This window comes from Amphiura filiformis, chromosome 15 (assembly GCF_039555335.1).
Source record: "Amphiura filiformis chromosome 15, Afil_fr2py, whole genome shotgun sequence".
NCBI classification, from domain to species: Eukaryota; Metazoa; Echinodermata; class Ophiuroidea; order Amphilepidida; family Amphiuridae; genus Amphiura; species Amphiura filiformis.
The window spans coordinates 49460592-49484217 of record NC_092642.1 but is presented as its reverse complement, the minus strand read 5'-3'; the positions used below and the strand labels follow the sequence as shown (position 1 = coordinate 49484217).

The 23626-nt window shown below is 36.2% G+C and overlaps 2 protein-coding genes and 1 long non-coding RNA gene across 7 annotated transcripts in view; 1 reads left to right on the top strand and 2 right to left on the bottom strand.

The window, feature by feature from the left end:
- LOC140171774 (uncharacterized) overlaps positions 1-2425 on the top strand; it is a 42601-nt gene extending 40176 nt beyond the window's left edge. For both annotated transcript variants that reach the window (XM_072195101.1, XM_072195100.1), the window contains one exon: positions 807-2425. In XM_072195101.1, coding sequence (XP_072051202.1) covers positions 807-940 — 134 coding nt within the window. In that variant the 3' untranslated portion in view covers positions 941-2425. The remainder of the gene's footprint in view (positions 1-806) is intronic.
- Positions 807-4772, bottom strand: LOC140171776 (uncharacterized). The gene is made up of 2 exons (XR_011861641.1): positions 3089-4772; positions 807-2427 (listed from the first exon to the last, which is right to left on the bottom strand). It is a non-coding gene; the product is annotated as an uncharacterized lncRNA (long non-coding RNA).
- A 292-nt stretch (positions 4773-5064) lies between these two features.
- LOC140171775 (stimulated by retinoic acid gene 6 protein-like) overlaps positions 5065-23626 on the bottom strand; it is a 33813-nt gene continuing 15251 nt past the window's right edge. For 3 of the 4 annotated variants that reach the window (XM_072195103.1, XM_072195104.1, XM_072195106.1), the window contains 12 exons: positions 23028-23079; positions 22390-22518; positions 20918-20988; positions 19666-19780; positions 19160-19319; positions 18035-18110; positions 17091-17215; positions 15201-15318; positions 14478-14597; positions 13532-13695; positions 11267-11434; positions 5065-7853 (listed from right to left, as the gene is read on the bottom strand). In XM_072195103.1, the coding sequence (XP_072051204.1) occupies positions 7366-7853; positions 11267-11434; positions 13532-13695; positions 14478-14597; positions 15201-15318; positions 17091-17215; positions 18035-18110; positions 19160-19319; positions 19666-19780; positions 20918-20988; positions 22390-22518; positions 23028-23079 (1786 nt within the window). In that variant the 3' untranslated portion in view covers positions 5065-7365. The remainder of the gene's footprint in view (positions 7854-11266; positions 11435-13531; positions 13696-14477; positions 14598-15200; positions 15319-17090; positions 17216-18034; positions 18111-19159; positions 19320-19665; positions 19781-20917; positions 20989-22389; positions 22519-23027; positions 23080-23626) is intronic. The other variant, XM_072195105.1, reaches the window with a different exon arrangement.

The window sequence follows — 23626 nt, the reverse complement described above, 5'->3', positions numbered from 1 at the left end:
GGAAGGTGTTCAATTTGACAACCTCATCCCCTACAGCCCCACTTCAATGACAAGAACCATATGAAACAAGTTTGGAAAGTACAAGCTCAAAATATGATAGGCACTATTATTTTTTGCATAATTCTTTTACAAGTCAAGCGTATTGCTAGCACGCCCGTCCAGCGTATTATTTTCCACAAGGTCCAAAATGCACACGCTTGACACACGTTTACTAGATGGTTAACACATAAAAGGAACCTTGCAACAAATATTTTTGTCTAATATTCCAGAGATATTTTGAAAGTGCAATTAGGTTTATAATTATTGTCTTGCTCGATGACTTTCCTCCTCTATTCCAAAGATAAACAGGGACAAGAATGGGTATAACACCAGCACATTTTTTGATGGATCTTATATTTGAGAAAATATGGCCCTTTTACTAGCAAAGCAACAATAAAGTACATAGACCCTTGTTTCAAACATCATAGTGTTGAACAAGATTACTGATGCATTGAGAATCCACATTACTAAATAAAAAAAAAACCTAGCAGACGATTGAGTCTGTTGAAATTGGCAGCAATTGCCCTGATCAAATTGAGAAAAATGATATTTTATCAAAATTTGTGTTTTGGTACAAATTTGTTACTCGTGAGTCAATTCCTCTCCACGACCACAACTTTTGTATATTGAGATATTGTTTCTAGAGTGAAACAGCTGGTGTTCCATGATAACCAAATTGACCCCAATATTCCTGTTTTATACCTCCAAAATGATGAAGAAATGAGTATTAAATATTTTACTTAGTGTGTTTGTATGTTTGTTTTCAGGTTTGGCATGTACTGATGAGCTTGATGAATGTAAGAAATGGGCCAACCATGGGAGATGTACTACCAGAGAAGACAAGCTTACTACTGTTAATTACATGAAAATCTTCTGCAAGAAATCATGTCAGTATTGCTAACCCTATAGAGCATAGCAAGCTGTGGCAGGACTTATGTATCTGCTGCTACCCCAAGATGATGAGGGTTAGGGTATGAAGTTATGATAGGGTTAGGGTTATGGTTGGGGTGGTTTTAATGTTACGATAGGGTTAGGGTTATGGTTGGGGTGGTTTTACGATTAGGATACGGTTAGGTTTATGGTTGGGGTGGTTTTAATGTTAGGGTTAGGTTTGTGGTTGGGTGGTTTAAAGGTTAGGATAGGGTTAGGTTTATGGTTGGGGTGGTTATATGGTTAGGATAGGGTTATGTTTATGGTTAGGGTGGTTTTAAGGTTAGGATACGGATATGTTAATGGTTGGGGTGGTTTTAAGGTTAGGATATGGTTAGGTTTATGGTTGGGGTAGTTTAAAGATTAGGGTTAGGTTTATGGTTAGGGTAGCTTTAAGGGTAAGGTTAGGTTTAAAGTTGGTGTGTCAACCACTATTCTACCATTGCTCTGTGTGTGCATATTTAGATGCAAAACATTTCCATACTTTAGACCTTTGTTTTTAAATGGACTGTCATATCTCAAGACTAGTTATACCAACATTCTGACCTGTTTGCGACAGATGGCCACACTTCACACAAGAGATATTGAGGGCTCACTTTATTTAACTAGAGAACAGGTAATTTAGTTGTTCAAAATATAAACAATTCCAAGGGTTGAGAGCCAGAAAGCTTTAACTCACAAAGGAATCCTTTGTGAGTTATGGCTTTCTGGCTCTCAACCCTCGAAATAAACATTATGTGCAATCGCTTAGATTATGCTCTGACATGTAATATACCTAACTGAGAACAGACTTATTAGTGGCCTACCACCGGGCACAATTTCCAAGGGAAAAGAATTTGAAGATTGCCCACTGACTCACTACCAAAATGATGGGACAAATGCACAATATATTTGCAGTTTTAAAGAGGATGGATAATTAAGCCAGGGGAACTTAACCCTTGTCCCGTTGGTACGCCACTATTACTATAATAAAATTATCACAAAAACAACAGAATGTTTTTAAATTCATATAAATCCCATAGTGAATGGCACTATTTATTCATCAATCTACTAAGTTGTTCTTTGTAACGAGCCTGGTACATCTTAGAACCAAGGTTTTTCTTGTATTAAGGAGTATTTTGTGATTCTAGCATCCTCTTTTTATGGCATGTTCGAGGGTATTGAGTTTTGATTATCGCGTAAAAAGAACTAGGTCACACGTTGCTACACAGCTTGACCAGCGAATGAGGTGCCGATGTGATGATGATGTGATTCAATTAGCCAATCAGAACCACACTTCGGTATATGCCATAAACTGCGCCAAATTGGCAGACCGCTGAAGTTCTTGGCTGAAAACTAGAGTAATTTCTCTGTTAAAGCCATACATTTTAAGGCCAAGATTGTGGTGGACTTTTTGGAACATTTTAACACCGAAAGATCTGCTTACCTGAAAGGACTTTTATTATAATTTCTTAAGGGCTGGGGTATGAGCGTTTGGACAGTATTTATTTTGGGACATCAGAGCACATCAGACATATCGAATTGCATTCTGAATACGAAGAATGTCATTCTGATATCAAATAATTTTGATTTTTGAAATTCGCAATTTAATACACATTTTATGGCAAATCATTAAAGATTGATATTTTGATATTTAACAGTACTTGAAGTAAACTTTATAAATCTGATGATTTATACTTAAAGTGTATGTAGGTGGGATGAAAAGCCGACGATCAATTGAAAATTTTGACCTTTCATTATTGAAGATATGGATTTTTTTCCCAAAACACCAAAAAAAATTAGGTCTTTTTGGGAAAAAATCCATATCTTCAATATGAAAGGTCAAAATTTTCAATTGACCGTCGGCTTTTTCCTCCCTGCTACATACACTTTAAGAATATATCATTAGATTTATATAATTTACTCGAGGACTGTTATATATCAAAATTTGAAAAATATCAAATTTTATAATTTGTCATAAAATTTGTATTATATTGTGATTTTCAAAAATGAAAATTATTTGATATCAGAAAGACATGCTTCAGTATTCAGAATGCAATTGATAGGTCCGAGGTGCTCTCATGTCCCACAAAAAATACTGTCGAAACGCATTAAATGCTCATTTTAGATCCCTTAAGACAAAGAAGATTGTATAACTTTATATAAACTGAGTTGCCAGTCAGTGTCACCTTCAAGTTGTGAAACAAAATTCTGAGTAAATGAAATATTTAGGTTTCCTTATAGTCAGTTAATATAATTAGCATAGTGTTAGTGGTAAAACCATAGTATTAGATCTACATCATTACATATATATATATACTGCAAAATTTCTATTGTGGCTTCCTACACAGATACACTGTCACCAAGGTACTGTGCTGGTACATACAGAGTACCTACACAGTACCAATATGATCCTCTTGCACAGTACCCACCACCAGTGGTGCTAGAGTGGTACTACCTTAGCGACAGTGTACCTGTGCAGGCGACCCCAATAGGTATCTGGTAGTGTATTCATTCATTCATTTGATATGCCTGTCTCTTCCACTGGAACAAAATCAACCAAAATGGTAGTATGCCGCTTTCTTTAAGCCCACTTCACCTTTTGGCAAAATTAGTACACAAAATGCAATTTTCCGAGCTTCACACACATTTATCACCAGTGGTGTGGTGTCATGTCACAGGGAAGCACATACCCCTCAATTGGGCTCAGTGTCCCCTATCACATGACTTGTGTTACACCACCGTTTCTCGCTCCCGGTAACATCATTTTAGCAATAGGACAACTTTGCTCACTTGTCAATACCACTAGATCTCACTCAAGTGGATAAGGTAGACATATCCAATAAATGAGCAGTATTCTATGTCACAACAGGGTTTAAAACAACCAACTTTGTTCCTATGGAATTATTTAACAATGAATTTATAATCAAATATGTTGCATATATTGTATATAAAAAGTATTTGTGCTGGATGCAAGGCCATATAAAATGTGACGCAATCTGCTCCATGGGGGCCAAAGGAGGCATTTGTGAAAATTGAGTTACTATAATATTTATTACCTTATACAAACATTAAGCTATCATATACTGAAAATACCAAAGGTCTGGTATACTTGTTTCTTAAATATATTTTGTTTTTTACTCCTTATTTTTGCCTTGATCTCAATTTCAAATTTGCTGCTTTTGGTCTCCATGGACCAGATTGTGTCAAATAGCTTCACATAGGCTACATAGGCCGTCAGAAATTCAAATGATTGAAATGTAGGGAAATCTATTCGCTGTCGTAGTGCACGTTACAATATGACCGTTGCCAGGTCAACTGGATCACGCTTTCTTTGTTACTAACCACTGATCGAAATGATCACAACACAAAGCCTATGGCATATCAAAATTCGGAACAGGTGTATGAGCCCAGGCTTGGATCAGTAACCAATGGTTACTAACATGCACTACGACAGCGAATATAAATGTTTACATAAGGCACTGATGTATCTACTTCAGTTTTGGAAGCGAACATGATATATTATATGTAATAATTAATTTGTAAACATGCTGACAAAAGCTCAACCCTGTATATACATATCTTTCCTGTGGCATTACCAACCCCTGAGCCTAATAATATAATTGAAATGCACTCTACAAAGATACAAAGGCCCATAATTTGAAAGTTTGTCTCAAAGCTTCTCTGATGTTCAAAATCTTAATGCGGAATGCATTTTTTGTTCCATTTTAGATTTAATTGATTTACGACTGATGGGAATCTTGTTTTCTTGTAATATTGCACATAATGTTACACAAAATAACTTGAAAAAATGTATGATTTGAGTTGCATGGACTTATTTGAGACATACAAATCACCTCAATGGTAAAAATGAAATAGTTTTTAACAAATCAGGCATGATTAACATGCACAAATTTTCGAATGCATGTGGGAGTTTGAGACAGAACTTTTAAATGAATGGGTTCCAACAATGGTCATCTCTTCACAAGTATTATAATTTATCTACCCACGTACCTAGCTTGTACAAATTTGTCTATTAGCATAAGGCAAAAAAAAACCCTGTTCTACAAGCAGATGGACCTTTCAAATGTTTTTTGTTTTTCAAATGACCCTAAAAAATTAGCCATTTTTTCTTACTTGGCTTGCTTGCATTGTTTCAGTCAAAATCAATACTTTTGCCAAAAAACAGGTGATTTTACATGCACCGTGCAATATGATCACCAAAGCACAAAATCTGGGTCAGTCTGGCACGTAGAACAGGTTTTTTTTGTCACCTTATCACACAATTTATTTTGTACATAGTCAGTATAAGTTGTAACTTTTCATAAGGTGCTACATAATACAGTATATGCAATAAAATATATTATTCTGGTATCAGAACAAGAGTTGTTTTTCATGAAAGTTCATCTGAGTTAGTATATTCAATGATTAATGTTTTAAACTTTTGATCCAAACACAAGAAACTTGTTCCTACCTCTCGAAATTTTCAGATGGTTACTCCATCTTTCATCAGCGAGACTGAGACCGATGATGATCATCAGGTGTTCATTTTGTGAACTTAGACCAGGTTAAGATCTTGACAGAGACCATAGGTGGTTTGAACGAGGCATTAAGGAAGCAGAGCAAATCAAAGTCAACCAGCCATCTCTCAACAAGACTGATCAAGTCTAACGAAAGGTCGCAACCTGATGATCATCATCAGTCTGTCTCGCTGATGAAAGACAAAGTAACCATTTGAAAATTCAGAGAGGTAGGAATAACTTTCTTGTATTTGGATCAAAAGTATTAAACTTTAATCATAAAAGTTGTTCTTGTTCTTTTTGTTTTATTTGATTAGAAAATTTCACACAGAATAATTTATAGGTTTAGTATGTGCCTCAGAGAATCCAAAAGTTAACCCATATTTATACCCATTTTTGTACCTGAAGCCCAGATGTTAAATTTAACACAATACAAGGTGACATTTGGGCTCCAGTTCAGTGAAAATAGGGTTTTTTGAAAATCCAGAGAGAAATAATGGCAATTTATATACCAAAAAAGCACTGAGTACCTGCTCCAAATCTACTTTTCATTTCTCTTCGTTCCTTTTACATTCATTTTATAAATATATAAAAACCTGGACAAATCATGATCCATTCATTGAAAAATCATTGATTATCTAAAATATAAAAATATTTCTATCATAACAAAACAAGACAGTAAAAATAAACTAAAACATTACAATTTTCAAGAAAAATAAAATTATTAAAATCATTTAATAAATTTGAAATAGGAATTTAGCATTCCACTTCATTCTAAACACACATCTTTCACATTTAACTGGAAGCTGCATATGTAATGCCATGGAAAACTCATGGATTGTCATGCATAGATACTAAAATTGAGTACGTACCTTCAGCAATTTGTGGGTAAAGGCCGAAATCAAATGATAACTGATCACCTTTAATAAGCATGAATGTGACAAAGTTTGCAAATGTAGTAGGCCGATATCATCCAGATCACCAGCACGCCCCAAACAAATTAAGCTTGCAGCACAGACAAGAAAACATACAGACCATTCACCAACAGGCAAAGTCCCTTTCCAAGCTGTGAATTCTTACATATTCATGAGGGCTGAACAAATTATGCCAGCATTGTGTCTCGGGGCATTGTGTGCATTCGTGTTTTGCAAAAGATCATTATAATGTCTTTGTGTTAACACGAAAGACTAAAAAGATGTGGTGTGTGTGTAGCAGTTTCATATGTCACACATCATGGGAATGATTGGCCTTCAGTTACGAGTGATGATGGGACATAACCTGTTGGTGATTAGTCTGTATTGGTTATTACTGTCTATGGGTTACTGGGTTAACCAATGCACAGGCACACTATTTTTCTGAAAAGTGCACAGAGGCTTCGATATGGGTTTGGCGTAACACCATAAAGCACCTGAAGGTTTATTTTTAATCCCCTACCCCCTCCATTATCAAAATGGACGAGCTCTCTAGGCAAATTATGTGGTGTAAACTTATAAATATTTGGTTTTAATTAGCACCATTATAAAACTGTTATTAGAACCATTAAAATAGATTTGAATTTTAACATTAATTTGCACCATATTTTATATATTAGATGGTATTAAAATGCATACTACAAAATTTCATTGTAAAAAATTTTGTTTGGCTTATAATTGGCGAAAATTATTTGGATTGTGTTACTGCACACATCAATCAATAAAGTCCCAACTTACGCTCGTGTAAATTCACATAAGCGCGTCCTCAATGCATGCCAGTCACGCATTATGCAATGAGCAACTAGCATAAGTGCTGCGTCTAACTGCGTGCACGCCATTCTATCAATACAAAACGTTACAAGTCTCATTTTTTTCGCCAATTATAAACAAACTTTACCACTGTTTCATTTCAAATGAAATTGCAATTAAACCACAGCTTGAAGAGGTGTTGAGCTCTTATCATCTGAATCTGAATTACCATCCTCCTCTATCAACTCTGTCTTGTCACTAGTAGCCTCATCCAAAGTCTTATCTGGAGTTGGTAGTTGTGCTTCACTCAATGGAGAAGTGAAGGAGTCTAACTCTGTACTATTTGGAGTTGTTGGCTGGTGTACAATTGGAGCTGCTGAATCGGTCATTACAAGGTCATCTAAGGTCACGCCTTGCGGCTCAACTATGTCTCCTTTACGAGCCTGTGTCCTTATCATTAGCTGTTGCGCATGTGGCATTAGTATTTGGTTGTATTTATTTGGGTTGGCTAGGTCATCAATTCTTCTGTGAGTGTCGGCAAAAGACAGCGCCCTCGATCGTTTGCGAGTTCCAATAATGGATGGATTGTTCAGTAATGTATAGGCTATTTGCCAGTGGAAGATGGCTGCTTTCTTTCGTCTTCCTTGTACAGTTCTGTCATGACCTGTGACAAACAGAGCAAATTCAAACATTAAAAAAAAGTTCATCAACATTTTATGTCTACATTCACAATTCATTTCAAGAAATCAAGAGTAATATGTCATTTGTTAATACGTCTTCATTCTCAAGAACCAGTTAAAATGAGCAAAAAAAAATTAATCAATTTTGAAAGGAGAGGTGACAACTATTCATTAACAAAGCAGACAGTAGCCAGAAAGCAGATGAATTGACCAATTTAGCATCAATTCTGCGCCCCTCCAAGCATTTTAAGTCAAAAATTTCAAGCACATTTTAGCACAAGGTGTTATTTAAAAGATCTATTTAACACCGATTCAACTTCATTATAACCAAAATTAGTTAGTGGTAGGCCCTATTTGTGCAAATTATTTCGAGAATGGGGGGGGGGCATTATGTATCTTTAGCCCTGGACGCCACAACCCCTAGCTACGCCACTGAAAGCAGAGCATCTTATGGAATTGGATCCATAGTCCAAGCACTGGCCAGGGTCTAGCTAGAGCCCCTGGAATCCACAGGGTGATAAAAGAGTAATGATTGATAGTGTGCTACAACAGGCATCAACCCACAAACCTCAGCATGCTTTACTGGAATTTGCTGACCATTGTGACCCAAAAGACAATATTTAGAAATAATAAGGAACTTGCAGCAAAGACTCTCACACCCTATACATACCACAATAAACCATTGCAGCCAGGCCCAGTTACCAGAATTCTCATATGGGTAACTGAGATAATAAGCAGCCCAGGGGAAATTTAGGTTTAAGCTAAAATTTACATCACCAAAGACCAATGCACTAGAGTCTAACAACTTACCAACTGAACTAATTTGACTAAAGTGGAGATGAAGGGTTCTTTTTTTTCAATTTCTACAATGAGTGCAGCACAATGATTGAATGAAATTGCAGATTTGTTTTAATGTAATCATTGAGAGAATGGGTATGTTGGTGAAAATGATAACATGATTTTGCAGAGAGCTAAATAAACCTTTTTTTTTTTTAATTTCAGTATCCACACTTACAGGTAACTATATCTCACTTTCTATCTTTCTCTCTCAACAATTTTCATTTTCTTGAAATAAAGCAGTGACATTTTAGTTTAATATGATTTAGAATGAGATCTGAATCCAAAATATACATTTCTTTGCTACTTGCAAACTACAGAAACAAACAAAAAACAAAAACTTAAAACAAACTCTACTACAGTTATAGTCTGTACACCTTCCTCCAGTCAGTAATTTAGATATTGTTTCTTATTTTATCTCTTAATATAATGATGAGAAGTATTAAAAAGTATACATTTTCAGAAAGGAAATAATGCAAGAAATCCAACTAATGTAACAGATTCCTGCAAAAATTACCAGTTTTTGAGAAAATCTCAAAATTTCATTTTAATTTACTGACTCGAGGAAGGTATACAGATTATAGCAAATGTGGTCATAATCTATTCACTAATTGATTAGCCCTTGCCCATTTCCTCAAATCTTATGTTACGATGATAGCTGTAAACTTCGCTATGATTCTTTCATCTATAAAAAGTAAATGATAGTTTTGACTGACTTAATATCCCAACCACCATGATACAATGAGTAACTGCCTAATTATGATTTGTGATCATGTTTGAATTTGACTCAGGTGGAATACTCTTTATGCTGGCCATGGCATCAACATAAAAAATCCAGGTTTGGGGGTATTTTCTCAAAATATCAAGAGCTATCTCAGGCCTTGCCACCTAGATTTTAATGGTGAGTGGTCAATCACTCTCTAGTGGTCAAATCACTCTGGGTCTGAAAGGTCATTTGTACCAATATGAAACAATTACACACTGTTGATACCCTCTCTTTCGTTTTCAGGAATTAAGGCTCATTTATTACAATAAATCGAAACTTGAACGTAAATTGGATTCAATTTTGGGTGATTCGCAGCAAGCGATATTGAGCGTCTATGACGAGTGGAAAATCGCTCACTAAAAATTGAGTTTGGGTGAGCGGTGGTGATCGCTCACCTCAAACGGCAAGGCCTGTACCTTAAGAACCACTGAACCAATGATTTAGATAGATCTAAAAAAAAAAAAATCAATTCTTGTTGCTTGTGACAAGAAATTGCAATAACTGAATCATAAGTGAATAGATTATGTGCAACTAATCTTGGAGTAAAAGATCTCAGGACAATTATAATTCTTCTAGTAGCTGAGATTGTTTTGCATTCAGTGCAGAAACCAAAAGACAGTGGCAGTGCTACGGGGGAGCAGGGGGGCATTTTCTCAATTTTTTCTTTACCCCCAGTTTTCCCCTCACACTTTCAAGGCAAAAACCCCAAAATAACACAAATTTCCCCTTTTTGCAGCAACCCCCCTGAAATTCACTTTGCCCCCCCCCCATGCCCCACCCCCCAAAAAAACATTCCTGGTGCCGCCACTGCCAAAGGTGAGCTGAAATCTTACCACTGACAGGCTCAATTTGAATTTGTTACAGTAGCTGGCACAGAAGAATTGCCCTCTCTTGCACTGGTTGACGCATGCACCCTGTTAATGAGCGACATGGGCGGGGTTTTGCGTTCCCTACATGAAGGCGGTTCTGCACTGAATGAAGCATTTACCTGCTATGACGTGTAATTACTCAGCCAATCAGATTACCAATCTGTTGCTTCAACTGAATTAGCCAATCAGAACCCAACTTTTGTGTTTATACTGTGTGCATACTAAACCCGGGGGGATCACTCACATAAATGGTCTGTACGCATGCGTGACCAAAAAAACAAGTAAAAGGGGTGTTTTTTAGGCAAGGCAAGTTACTGCAGCGTGACGCGTTTAGGGTCTAAAAACAGTGATTTTCAAGAATAAGGGTAGTTTTCTGAAACTGGACAACTTGTTTAGGGTACCTTTTCAAATTTTTGGTAAATTATGAGCCCAAAAAGGGTACATTTGTTGCATTTTCACCAGCCAAAAACTCATTAGGGGGTAAATTCTACACTTAATTACCTTATTAAGGGGCTAAATTTGCTGGTAGGGTCATGCATGCGTACACTGTCATATTTGAGTTGCCCCCCTGGGATACTAAACAAGCATCATTCATCTCTGCAAGCAATGCAAGTGTAGGTATGTGCTACTCAGGTTTCAAAATATATTAGGGACTATAAAATTTCACAGTAATAACTGCATCCTCAGCTGGATGTTTATGGCTTTCATCCAAGGTTATCAAGTCAAAAATCATCAGAGCCGTAACATCTGGCTGAGGACGCAATTGGCACTGTGAAAGTGCTCCCGGTAAGCGATCAAATTTTAAGTAAAGTTGAAGTTGAAAAATTATTCTAATATATTAGGGACTGTTTAATGTATTTATGTCCTTATATCTTTTACTCCATTTTACTTTTGATGAAATGAGTCAATGAGATGGCATGATTACTTGGGCTTTCATCCATGGCACCATAGCCCTCACCAGGCCGATGTGATGTGTATCTCTTAGTACGTCCAGGTAAGATGTACTCATTGATCAGTAGCTGACAGAACACTATTAATACTGGGTGGCTGTGCTGATTAATCATGTTGAGGTTACCAACATAGACTTTGTAAGCTGTGGATGAAACAAAGGGAACACTATTAATACTGGGTGGCTGTGTTGATTGATCATGTTGAGGTTACCAACGTAGACTTTGTAAGCTGTGGATGAAACAAAGAGAAATGGACAGTTTTCAGCAATAAGAATTGATTAGAGGTCAGTAACTGCACATCAATTGTTTGAGGATATTGTGAAAATTTAAACAATTTGCTTTCACAATATCTAAAAAATATCTGATGTTAAGTCATTAGCCTCATTCATAACCGTCACTTTTCACTTTTTAATTCCATCTGCGCCACATTATCTTCCTTTAAATTTGGAAACACAGGTACAATTTTAATTTTATCTTTCATTTTCCCTGTAAATAACTGATCATGGAAATACTGCTAGAGACCAATCACACTACCACGCAATCATACAATGTCCAAATATGGCGGCCAGCACCTGTGTTAATTGTTCAAATGAATAACACGTCACACAATGGAGTCATTGTAATGCATACTTATGTACTACACCACAAGATACGGTTGTTATACTTTTTCAAAATCAGCAATTGTGTCCGCGTATTTAAAATTTATTATCTGTGATTGGAATAACATGTCGCGTCTATTCGTGAGGTTGAATTTTCAGCAATAACATTTAAAATGTATATTTAGGCATGCTTATTTGAATAAAATGAAACTTTACTTTCGGCGATGAAAAAGCAACCCTGTTCAACGGACCTGACTGACCCAGATTTCAACAAATTGGGGAACAAAATTTCCTGTACAAATGTATGCTAACCTAAATTTCAGAAATGTCAGGAAATCTTTTTTTTTTGTATTTCAAAAAATTGCAAAATATTTACAGATTTTGGTGATTTCTATGGTCAGTTGCAAAAAAATTCTAAAAAGGCTAGACCGATTGACCCTACTTGAAGGTCTGTCCATCCGTAGAACTTTTTTTTGACGCCTTACCTTCAACACAACCATGAAGGCTTCATATTGTACTTATTTCAAATCTTTTGACCAAAAGGACAAATTTATACATACTCTTTACATACAGGAAACCAGAATAATGCACAAATTTATGCCATGGCAATTCTCATAATGCATAATCATTGTTTTTCTAAATTTATGACAGTCACTTCTATTTTGTCTCACCATGAGTATACAATTTACTACTGGGAGATATTTAATTAATTAAGTCTTATGCTAGCATCATCATATATAGGCCAATTGTTTTTCATAAATTTTGTTACATCTTCAGAATTGTTTGATTGTCCCTGTCTGACCAACTTTAAATCTGGAAAAATGTTTTTGGTTTGTTTTACTGTACAAAGCAATACCGATCTTAATTTTGGAAATTCCAGAAAGGGTTTTTGGGGGTTTTTTTCCTCCAAAATTGTTGACATCCAGAAAGGTTTTAAACAGTTTCTTCACACTTCTAACCTGTTTAAAAACATGAATGAACTGGTGTACAGTAGAGAAATATCCAAATTCACAACTATTTGGGCTATTTATTAAGCTAATTAGGCTATTCATGTTTTGGCTATGCCTATGACCTTAAAATTATTCTTTTTTAAATCGGACCAACCGACCCTACCAGTTGGGGGGATCAATGAACAATCAAACAATTTCTTTTAGTTATCAATAACAAGAACCCACTTACCGTTATCTTTTATCTCATATCCTCTCATCAATACAGGCCTATCAATTCTGAGTTATCATTAACAAGAACACACTTACCGTTATCTTTAATCTCATATCCTCTCATCAGTACAGGCCTATCAATTCTGAGTTATCATTAACAAGAACACACTTACCGTTATCTTTAATCTCATATCCTCTCATCAGTACAGGCCTATCAATTCTGAGTTATCATTAACAAGAACACACTTACCGTTATCTTTTATCTCATATCCTCTCATCAATACAGGCCTATCAATTCTGAGTTATCATTAACAAGAACACACTTACCGTTATCTTTAATCTCATATCCTCTCATCAGTACAGGCCTATCAATTCTGAGTTATCATTAACAAGAACACACTTACCGTTATCTTTAATCTCATATCCTCTCATCAGTACAGGCCTATCAATTCTGAGTTATCATTAACAAGAACCCACTTACCGTTATCTTTTATCTCATATCCTCTCATCAATACAGGCCTATCAATTCTTGACAACAAGAATATGCCTAATAGAGTGCCCCTAATGATGCGTACCAGTGCTGAGATAAGTCCTAGTAATGTGTTGAGGAATACAAGGAGGTACGAAAAGTTGTGATACCATTGCCTGTAAAAGGTAATTGAAATCTAATGTTAATGGTTGAAATAAGTAGAAACTACCATCCATTTAGAGGTATGGCGGACACAATAGGATGGTGGGTAAAGTCTTTTGAATTTGGTGGGTTTTGCCCATATTGAATACTGCCCTCCTATTGTGTACGCCATGCTTCGAAAAGGCTTATTAGGGACAGCACCAAGGTCAATTCTTAGGGGTTGTAAACAGGGCTGTCAACTTTTTGAAATTGCTTGGTGTGAGATATTGTCTTAAATTATAAATTTTTGCATGCTTAATGTAGTATTTTGTGATCCTAGCATCCTCTTTTTGTGCCTTTTTCAATAGATATTCACAAAAAAAGCTTATCCCAAAAATTTCTGTTGATTCCGATTTACCCTTTTGTGAGTTATGCATGATTATGTGTATTACACTACTCCATAGACTACTGTTGTAATTTTGTTCTGGTAAACCAGAACATAATTCAAAATTGGCGATTTTTTTGCTAAACGAATTAATCTGCAAGAAATATTTTGTACATAAACATTATGTAGCCATGCTCAGAGGCTTCCAGTCGTATAAAAATGTCAACTTTTTTGAGAAAAGTGGGGGGATGAGGCTGTGGATCACGAAATGCCCTTTTAATGAGCACCTTATTACAGAGTGTATCTTCACCAGATACTTTCACCTGTATTTGTAGCATGTATGGCCCGTGATAATTTGATAAAGAATATTTTTTTTGGCCCAAATGGGGTGAACAGGTTGCCCACCCCTGCTTTCTTCGCACCATGTCTCACCTGTGTTGTAATGCCATTGGTTTATCTTTATCACCCTCGTTGAGTTTAGGCTGCAGGAAGTAAAACTTGGCAAGAATATTTTGACTGCTAAATACAATAGCTCCTATAATAGCTGCAGGCCTGGAATGTAAAGGATATGGAAAAGATAATGCACCTGTACCTGTCATACTTTCATGCTGCTGCGACAAGCGGCATGACGTATCATACTTTCTTTCTTTTTTCTTCTTTTTTTTACAACATGGCATAACTGGGCATTAACAGCAGAGACAAAATAAATCATTTAGAAGCTGCTGACGAGGAAGCACCCAAAAAGCGATTAACCTCCCTGCTGAAGCTGGCCCTTGATCTAATGGCTGGAATTTGAGCAGGTAGAGAATTCCATAATTGGGCTGTAATGGTAGAAATGATCTTTCATGGCTGACAAGGTTTGATCTTGGGACTTCCACTGCTAGATCATGGGATCTCACAGATTGTTATGATTAACGATTTTAATGAATAGACCTGATCAATTTGACACAGGAGCTATTTTCCTGCAAGGGTGTAGTATCCTAGTCATAGTTGGCGATAGTACAACTTTAACCAGTTGAAGCTGCTGACTCAACCATATCCTAACAGGCTACCTTTACCCGCTACCATTTTGACATTATACATGTGTATACCGATGTGTATGTCTATGCACCATTCTTTAAAAAAAGAAGTTCAAATAAAGCTATATATACTTACACTAAGAAATTAGCTATGACGTAGAAGAAGAAGCCTGCATTATTGATCAGTGGCATGATGATGAGTGTTGAAAATATCAAGACCAATGCAAACAACACATATGTGATGATGATGTAACCTGTGTGCAAGTAAACAAAATATGAAATTAATAAAATGACAAAATGCAATATCAGATCCATCCTGCTGTGAGAACTATGAGACAACACTTTTGTCAAAAAGGTTTCCTGGCCATTTTGAAATAATGAGGTAAAATAAAAGAAAACCCACTTGCTAACATCCGTTTAACTGTGATGTTCTATGGGGCATTCAAAAATTGACATTCAAAATTGCTACGTTGTCCAAATGCACATTGAATTTGGCCGATTTCAAGTTGAGTTGGGACATGTATAAACATTACAAACATGCAAAAATAAATCAGGTTTTAACAAATTAATCAAATTCATTCGTAACTAAAAACAGCTTCTAACCTTATTTTGGTGAATTTAGATAACTTAAAGTTTCTGAGGGCAAATATTTCAGACATCCTCTTGCTGTCTGTATGTGATAGGATTGAATTATGGTATCTGTATCTTAGCAATACTGCCCAACGTTTCAGGTGAAGCCAACGAACAGGAATGGTTGTGAACATGCGGAATGCTGTTTATTGGAGTTGCTTTAGGTAGTTGGTTGCTTGATTCTTAAATTCTTTGGTGTCTTGTATCGTGGTGATGTGGTAGGGTAGTTTGTTCCAGTGTTGTACTGTTCTTGGCCAGAATTAGCTAATAGTAAGCCAATAAAGAATGTGTGCATGTAGGGCATAGGGAGGTCCATCCTGGAATAGCATACATGTAAACTATGCAAAAAAAGTTTCTTTATGGTTAGGAAATTTACCCACTATTAAAATCTAGCGACCAATTTTGTACGTTTGCTAAATAATCGCATGCGGGAGATTGTCCTGCGCATTTTGACACCTCAATCACTACCCTACGACACTCCTGAGAAAAGATATGAATGTTTAAGTAACACGAGATCGAAAAATGAAAATTGCAAAGAAGCCTATTCAATGGTTTTAGAGCTGATTCACTGATCCAAGACGGTGTCCTTATTCCCGCCTTTTCAATTTTAATTTAAAGCATTTTAATTGATGCATGTTAGATAATCCTTTGCTTATTGTGCAGATGAATGATCAAAGACAAAGGTGAGTGGGTACTAAGACATTTACGTTTTGAGAGATGGATTTGGAAAAGGGATTCAAAACAGGTCATGACTACAGCTGCATTCCTGGAAGCAGAAGGAATTGAGACACTTGAGTGGCCCTGCAGAAGCCCTGATCTTAACCCCTTGGAGAACCTTTGGGATCAGCACAAGAGACGAGTCAACAAGAAGATAAAGGCAGATGCAACTCTGGTGGGATTGCGTCGCATCGTTATCAACGAGTGGAATGGGGTTCAGCAAGGTAACATTCGACGCCTTATTAGGAGCATGAGACGCCACGTGGCTGCTGTAAGGGAAGCCAACGGTGGACACACAAAGTATTGAAAGACTGGTAAAGAAAGAGATTAATCTCAAGTGAAGTTGGAAGCGGCAGTATGATGCCTGAAATGTGCTCAGCAAGTAAACAAAAATGTTATCTGCATGTTTATTGTTTTATGTGTTCTTTTATGCTGAAAACTTGAATAGGCCTTTTTGCAATTTTTATTTTTCGACCTCGTGTTACTTAAACATTCATATCTTTTCTCAGGAGTGTCGTAGAATAGTGATTGAGGTGTCAAAATGCGAGGACAATCACCCGCATGCGATTATTTAAAAAACGTACAAAATTAGTCGCTAGATTTTAAAAGTGGGTAAATTTCCTAACCATAAAGAAACTTTTTTTGCGTAGTGTAGGTTTCTATTAATGTGTTGACTCACCTGACAGGAAGTATGCAATCTGGTAACCACAATATTTTAAATTCCCTACAATAGCATCTTGTGATGTAATTGCATCTTTAGGCAGAAACAGACGATCACCTTGATACAGTCTCAGCACATGCTTTCTGTTTAATACAATTCAAGACGAAACATTACTAAAATGATGCAATGTATCAAGTCACAAGTCATAACAAATGAGGAATTTGTGCACTATACTAAAAGGCAGAATTGAAAAATTATTGTGTGTCTGCTGCGACATGTTGAATCAAACCAGGGCATAATGTGATTGGTGGGGTGTGCGTGTGTGTGTGGGGGGTGTATATAATTAATCTGATTAATGCCCCCACCAGTTACGCACAGGCCAATCATAATGTGCACCGACTTGATCAACATGGTGAGGCAGATGCAAAACTATTTTAGGTCAATCTTTTCGGAGTAAATATGAAGCTACTCTATGTACGATCATAATATCCACATCACAAAATGCATCAACTCTTGTTTTTTTTATGTTTTAGTGGACCACAACTGCAACACTGTGTGATATGCATCAAATTATATCATTATATCAAATAGAAGTACATATATTCTCTGTTGACAAGGGGCGATCTTCAGTGAATGGCTCTTTTCAGGGCCACCAAAACTTTTACATTAGCAGATACAGATAGCCGAGGTCTGCTTGTTCTCTGTTGACAAGAGGCAGTCTTCAGTGAACAGCTCTTTTCAGAGCCATCAATAGGCAAGGGGCGGCCTATATATTTTATTCTGTACTTTGTCCTGAAGAAGTCAGAGCTATTCCTGAACTTATTAGACAGTGAACCAGCTCAAAAACTTATTGAGAAGTACATATTAATACCTCATTTGTGGCAATGATTCCTTATTTACTATCTTACTAAGTTGATTGCTTTTAGTTGTAATAAATTGAAAACAAGCAAGCTTATCCTTACCTATAGCATACAAAGATGTGTCCAACATAGAGCAGTTGAAGTGCTATGGCTATACAGCTACCAATCACTAAGGAAGCTACACAAAAGTAAACAGTTAAATAATGAATTTACTATATACTTTCAAGAATTAATTCAGAACAAAATCTAGAAATTTTAATCATCTTTTCAGTCAATCAAAAATGAACAACATTTCATGTATCTTGAAAACAATGACAACAGGTTTAATTTGAAACAATTCATACTATTCATATTTCATTTTAATAAAAGTGTGTCAAGAGCAACATAGCATATGTGACATGATCTGGTCCATGGGGGCCAAACGCGGCAAATTTGAAACTGAGATCAAGGTAAAAATATGGAGTAAAACAACAACAAAATACATAGGAAAATAGACATCAAAACACTAACTTCAGAACCAAGTATGCTAGACCTTCGGTGTTTTCAGTAAATGATAGCATATTGTATGTTTAATGTAATAATTACAGTAACTCAATTTTCAAAAATGCCTTTTTTGGGCCCCATGGACCAGATCGTGTCACATATATATGTTTGTTTTTATGTTTGTTTTTTAGTTTTCTTGAGTGTTCAATGCACAATTCATGTTATAACCAAAGCCTAATTTTTCATACTTATCCAGGGCTGTCAACTTTTTGGAATTGGTTGGCGTGAGCGCTCAAAAATCTAAAAAGGGGGGAGGGTAGGGACAACTATTTACTTTTACAATGCGTGAGATTTTACTAATTTGGCAGCTCTTGCCATGAGATATATACTACCTTGGCGTAAGACCGTGAGCAAGTGCCTGAATGTGTGAGACTAACGCCCAATGCGTAAGAGTTGACAGCCAGGCCTGCTTTAATATGCTTTTAACTTTCAATAATATTCAAATAAAACATCACGTACACCAAACAAACAATTCATACCTAACAATTACATAGCCTATGATCTGAAATTTATATACATAAAACAAACGGTAGTGTAAGAGAGCACGAAATACTAATAGGATTAGAGTTAGGAATTAGGGTTAGGGCAATGGTTAGGGTTAGGGTTAGAGTTGGGATTTGTTTGGTATTCTCTTACATGAAGGATACACCAAACAGTTTTGTCAAATAAAAGATACAAACTTACTATCAGCTGCTGTCTGAGTTTGACCAATAATTTTCAATGTTTCGTTTACTGTGGCCTCTGTGAAATTATTTTCTTTGAAGTAAATTGGTGCCCCTTGAAGGATGAGGTAGAATAGCGTCTGTAAACCGACACGACCACCGGCAATCATAGGCAATGACAACTAGAATTGAAAAGTAGTACATTACAGTAAGAGATCAATTGAACACTAAATAAAGCTGAATTTATACTTGATCGCTTGTGCAGAAAAGAAATCGTGTCCACTCTATTTACTTATATTTTCAGGGCATCAGCTGATCGTTCGATTAACATCACTTTTGCAAAAGCAACATCACTGAGCGATGTTGATTTAGAGAATAAACAATCGAAATTTTTGTTTTTACTATCCTCTATACCGTGTGTTATAGATGACAGGCAGATCCAATATTTTGAGTAGTGGACTAAACTGTAATGGGTTGTCCCCACTTTGCATCAGCTTTGGTGCCACAAACAAACAAACAAAAACATACCTGATACATACATATCACAGCTACAACAAATGTGGCACAAATGCGTGTTGGATACTTGAAGCCATCTTTGGGTGCATATCTTGCATACACTTTAGCTTCCCAGCCTGTGTAAACTCTGAAATGAAAGTTTGGGTACATTTTACTTCATAATACAATTGAAATCTATATTTTAACCGAAAGGCCCCAATAATTTTTAGCTTGCCAGCCTGTGTAAACTCTGAAATGAAAGTTTGGGAACATTTCATTTAATAATACAATTGGTACAATGCTGGTAGGCATATCGTCTATATGGAAGTGCCCCAGGCTATACCATGGCTTTCAATACTTCTGTGCATCTGTTTACTTGTTTTTAGTGTAACGCATGTTTAGTTGATGGGATTATTGCACAAAAACAAAAACAAAATAAACATAAAGAGGTATAGAATCTGGGGGGAGGAGTTCTCAAGGATTTTGCGGGTACCCATGCTAGATCCGGGGTTTCTGGAAGTAACCTCTATTGGGACAAGAAAGATTTCTATGAAAACATACCTCTAGTGGGTCCAAATTTCCATAAAAACATACCCCTAACAGGACTATTTTCCGGCGGGGTTTCGGTGAAAGTCCCCCTATAAGACCAAGTGCACAAATATGCCAATTAATGTGCCAGAAATTACTTTTGAAAGTCAAAAGGTCACATTTTATTCTATTTTTTATCAAAATTTCTACAGAAAATTTGATGGCTTTGGAGACTAGAAGAGGTGATTTTGATACCCCTTGTGAGAGTCTCGAGACTAGTTCTAGTCTTACTTTTTTGCGATTGAGCATGAGTGCCTGACCAGAATTCAAGTACCCTCCCCCCAATAGAATAAACCTTAACATTTGAGATTGGCAAAGGGGTGTAGCAAGAGCCTTGAGGCCAGTGAACAAGGAACAGTGCAGGGCTCTTTTAACATCTCCTTTATCAGCCCTATTATATCCCTAACCCACGCTTATGTCCGGGGCCCTGAACTTTGTCCATCCTGTCCACCCACTTGCTACGTCCCTGGCTTGGCACATATCAAATAGCAGGCCCGTACGCAGGATTTTTTTTTTTGTGGGGTGCTGATTTTGAAAAAGTTCACAAGGGGGGTACAATTTTGTGAAAAGTGGACTTTTTTCCAAAAATTTGGACATTTTTTGACCAAAAAAGTGTAAAAAACCTGATTATGATATTTTGGGACTTTTTGTATACTTTTGCAAATGGGGGGGGGGGGCACCCCCCTATAGGACTTACTTTGTCACAGGTTTCTTCAATAGCTCCTGTACATAAATAGCATGGTGGGTCTTCATCATTTTTTCTTCTAACTGTAAACAAAATACATATCACATGAAATAACACTTACTCATTTTCTTTCAATAGTAATAATATTTCAGAAAGTATTTGCTTGGGTATAATCATTGGCATTGTGAGAGTCATTCAAATTGAGGACTGGGAGAGTCTGATTGAGGGAACACTGATCACTTTTCACCCCACCCAAATCACTCACACACTCAATCCTTCTCTCCCTCCCTACCTCCAAGCTCCTTTACTCACTCACTCACTCACTAAATCACTTACTCACTCACTCTCTTTCTCTCTCAAACACTCACTTACTCACCCTTTCTCCCTCCCTCTCTCACCCCACCCCAATCATTCACACACTCAGCCCTTCTCTCCCTCTCCCACTCACTCCCTCACTATTATTTGGTTAATCATCAATCTGACATTTACCCAATTGCATGCTCTATGGCTAGAAATTATGCCTTTTGCAGTAGAACTGTACATTCAGAAGACTGCAGAACTATGAACAATAGGGTGTAGCATCCAAGTCTTTAATACTGTGAATACTACATAAAACTATGCAGATTATAAATTTTGCGAAAATTTAATTCTGGTCACTAAAATATTCTGTTATACATTATGCACCTTTCATATTCTCTTTTCATAGCGAGAACCAATCAGAGCAAACATTAGAAAAATGCACGGGGGCACACTCCACATAGAACTCTCGGATGCGTTCATTTTTCTTAGGGTTGATGCGTTTATATTTGCTTGTATTTTCCAACATTTTCAGTGACAATTTTGTTCTAAAAATAGCAAAAATCATGATTTTTTTATTGTGTATGAAACAGGTTAACAAATGCGTATCACTTGTTGCTCGAGAAATTGTACAAAATAATTTTGTATAATTTCACTCCCAATACGTGATACGCATTTATTAAGGTTGGTCTTAACCCTGGAATTATGGAAACTTTCGGGCTTCATAACTGCTAAATTATTGGTCTAAAGAATATAAAAGTATACATTTTTAGAATGGAAATGACTTGATGAATTCATCTGTGAGGTCCAATTTGGGCTAAAATGCTTATTTTTGGAGAAAATCACAAAAAACAGGTTTTTTAAATTAATTTTTAAAAACTAAATAAAAATATCTAGGGACCGTTTTTTTTTTTTTGAATTTTGACCAACTTCGAGAAATTTGCACCAAAAATGGTCAAAAAATGCAACAACAAAAATTAATAAAAAAACAAACATGTTTTTTGTGATTTTCTCCAAAAATAAGCATTTTAGCCCAAATTGGACCTCACAGATGAATTCATCAAGTCATTTCCATTCTAAAAATGTATACTTTTATATTCTTTAGACTAATAATTTAGCAGTTATGAGGCCCGAAAGTTTCCATAATTCCAGGGTTAAGACCAACCTTCATCTGTAAATCATCTTACCGTTGGTTTGATGTCAGTGTGGTGTCTTTCTTTGATGGTGTCAATAAATGTGAAGAGGAAATACATGGCTAGCAGAAACATACAAATTAAAACTGGAAACTGAGCTACCAGTGACTGGTATCGGAAATACTGAGAGGAAAAACAATCAGAAAATATACAATATTATTAATTAATCCTTAGGTAGCGAAAAAACTACAACCCAGTTTTATGGACGGACAGACTTTTCAAGTTGGGGTGGTTGGTGGGGATTTGTTTTTTCTGGAGGCTAAAATGACCCAAAATATCATTGTAAGCTTGAAAATTCTGGCAAAAATTGATGATTTTTTGCAAACTTATTTAGAAAATGTTTTGAAATTTTTGCACAAATTTTAATCATTTCAATAATTTGGGTCAAAAAACTGCTGATTGTACATAATTTTAGGATTTTTTATTTTTTAAATTGCCCAAAATCTGGGTAGGTCAGGCCTGTAAACATTACATTTACTCACTTCTAATGGGCCACTTTCTGTAAAGTCATGATTTTTGATGGAAAAGTGATGCTTACCATTTTTTTCTAATAACCCCCCCCCCCATTGGAAAATAGAACACCTATCTACAGCAGCAGGTATCAACTGTTTAAAATAATAAATTGCACTCACCGTCCCTGGGCGATCTGGACACAGGATGTTCAGTGTGAGTTGTATGGTAAACCTGCAACAAGAAATAAAGAGAAACAACATGACCCTATTTATGATAAGGAATGGCTACATTTAAATGCACAATCGGTTCACTGAATCAGAAAATCATCAAAATTAAGACTTTTGCATTTTTATACAGACAATGTGCTAATAATGATAAATAATCATAAAATTACACATTTTTGGTCAATGTTGGGGAAGTTTGTCCATATTGATACTTGAATCTACATGCATATGAATGGAGCTTTGTAGTTAAACAACACTGCCATTTTCTATGTTTTTGCCAACTTTTTCATACAAAAAATACCTATGACAATTTTATTGACTTAAAATTCACTTTAAAGCATTTCCTACATATTTTTAATGTTTTCACTGGGATTACTGACAATGTCTTTAAGGGGTTGGTCACCCACCATTGCACAGTAGTTTTTGTGGCTCCTGAGATGAGAGCAAATCAGACATACCAAAAACACAAAAAAAGGCTTTTGATAAAGTGAGTCATCAAATTCTTTTAAAAAAGCTGCACCATTATGGCATTTGTGGCCCTTTGTGGCATTGGA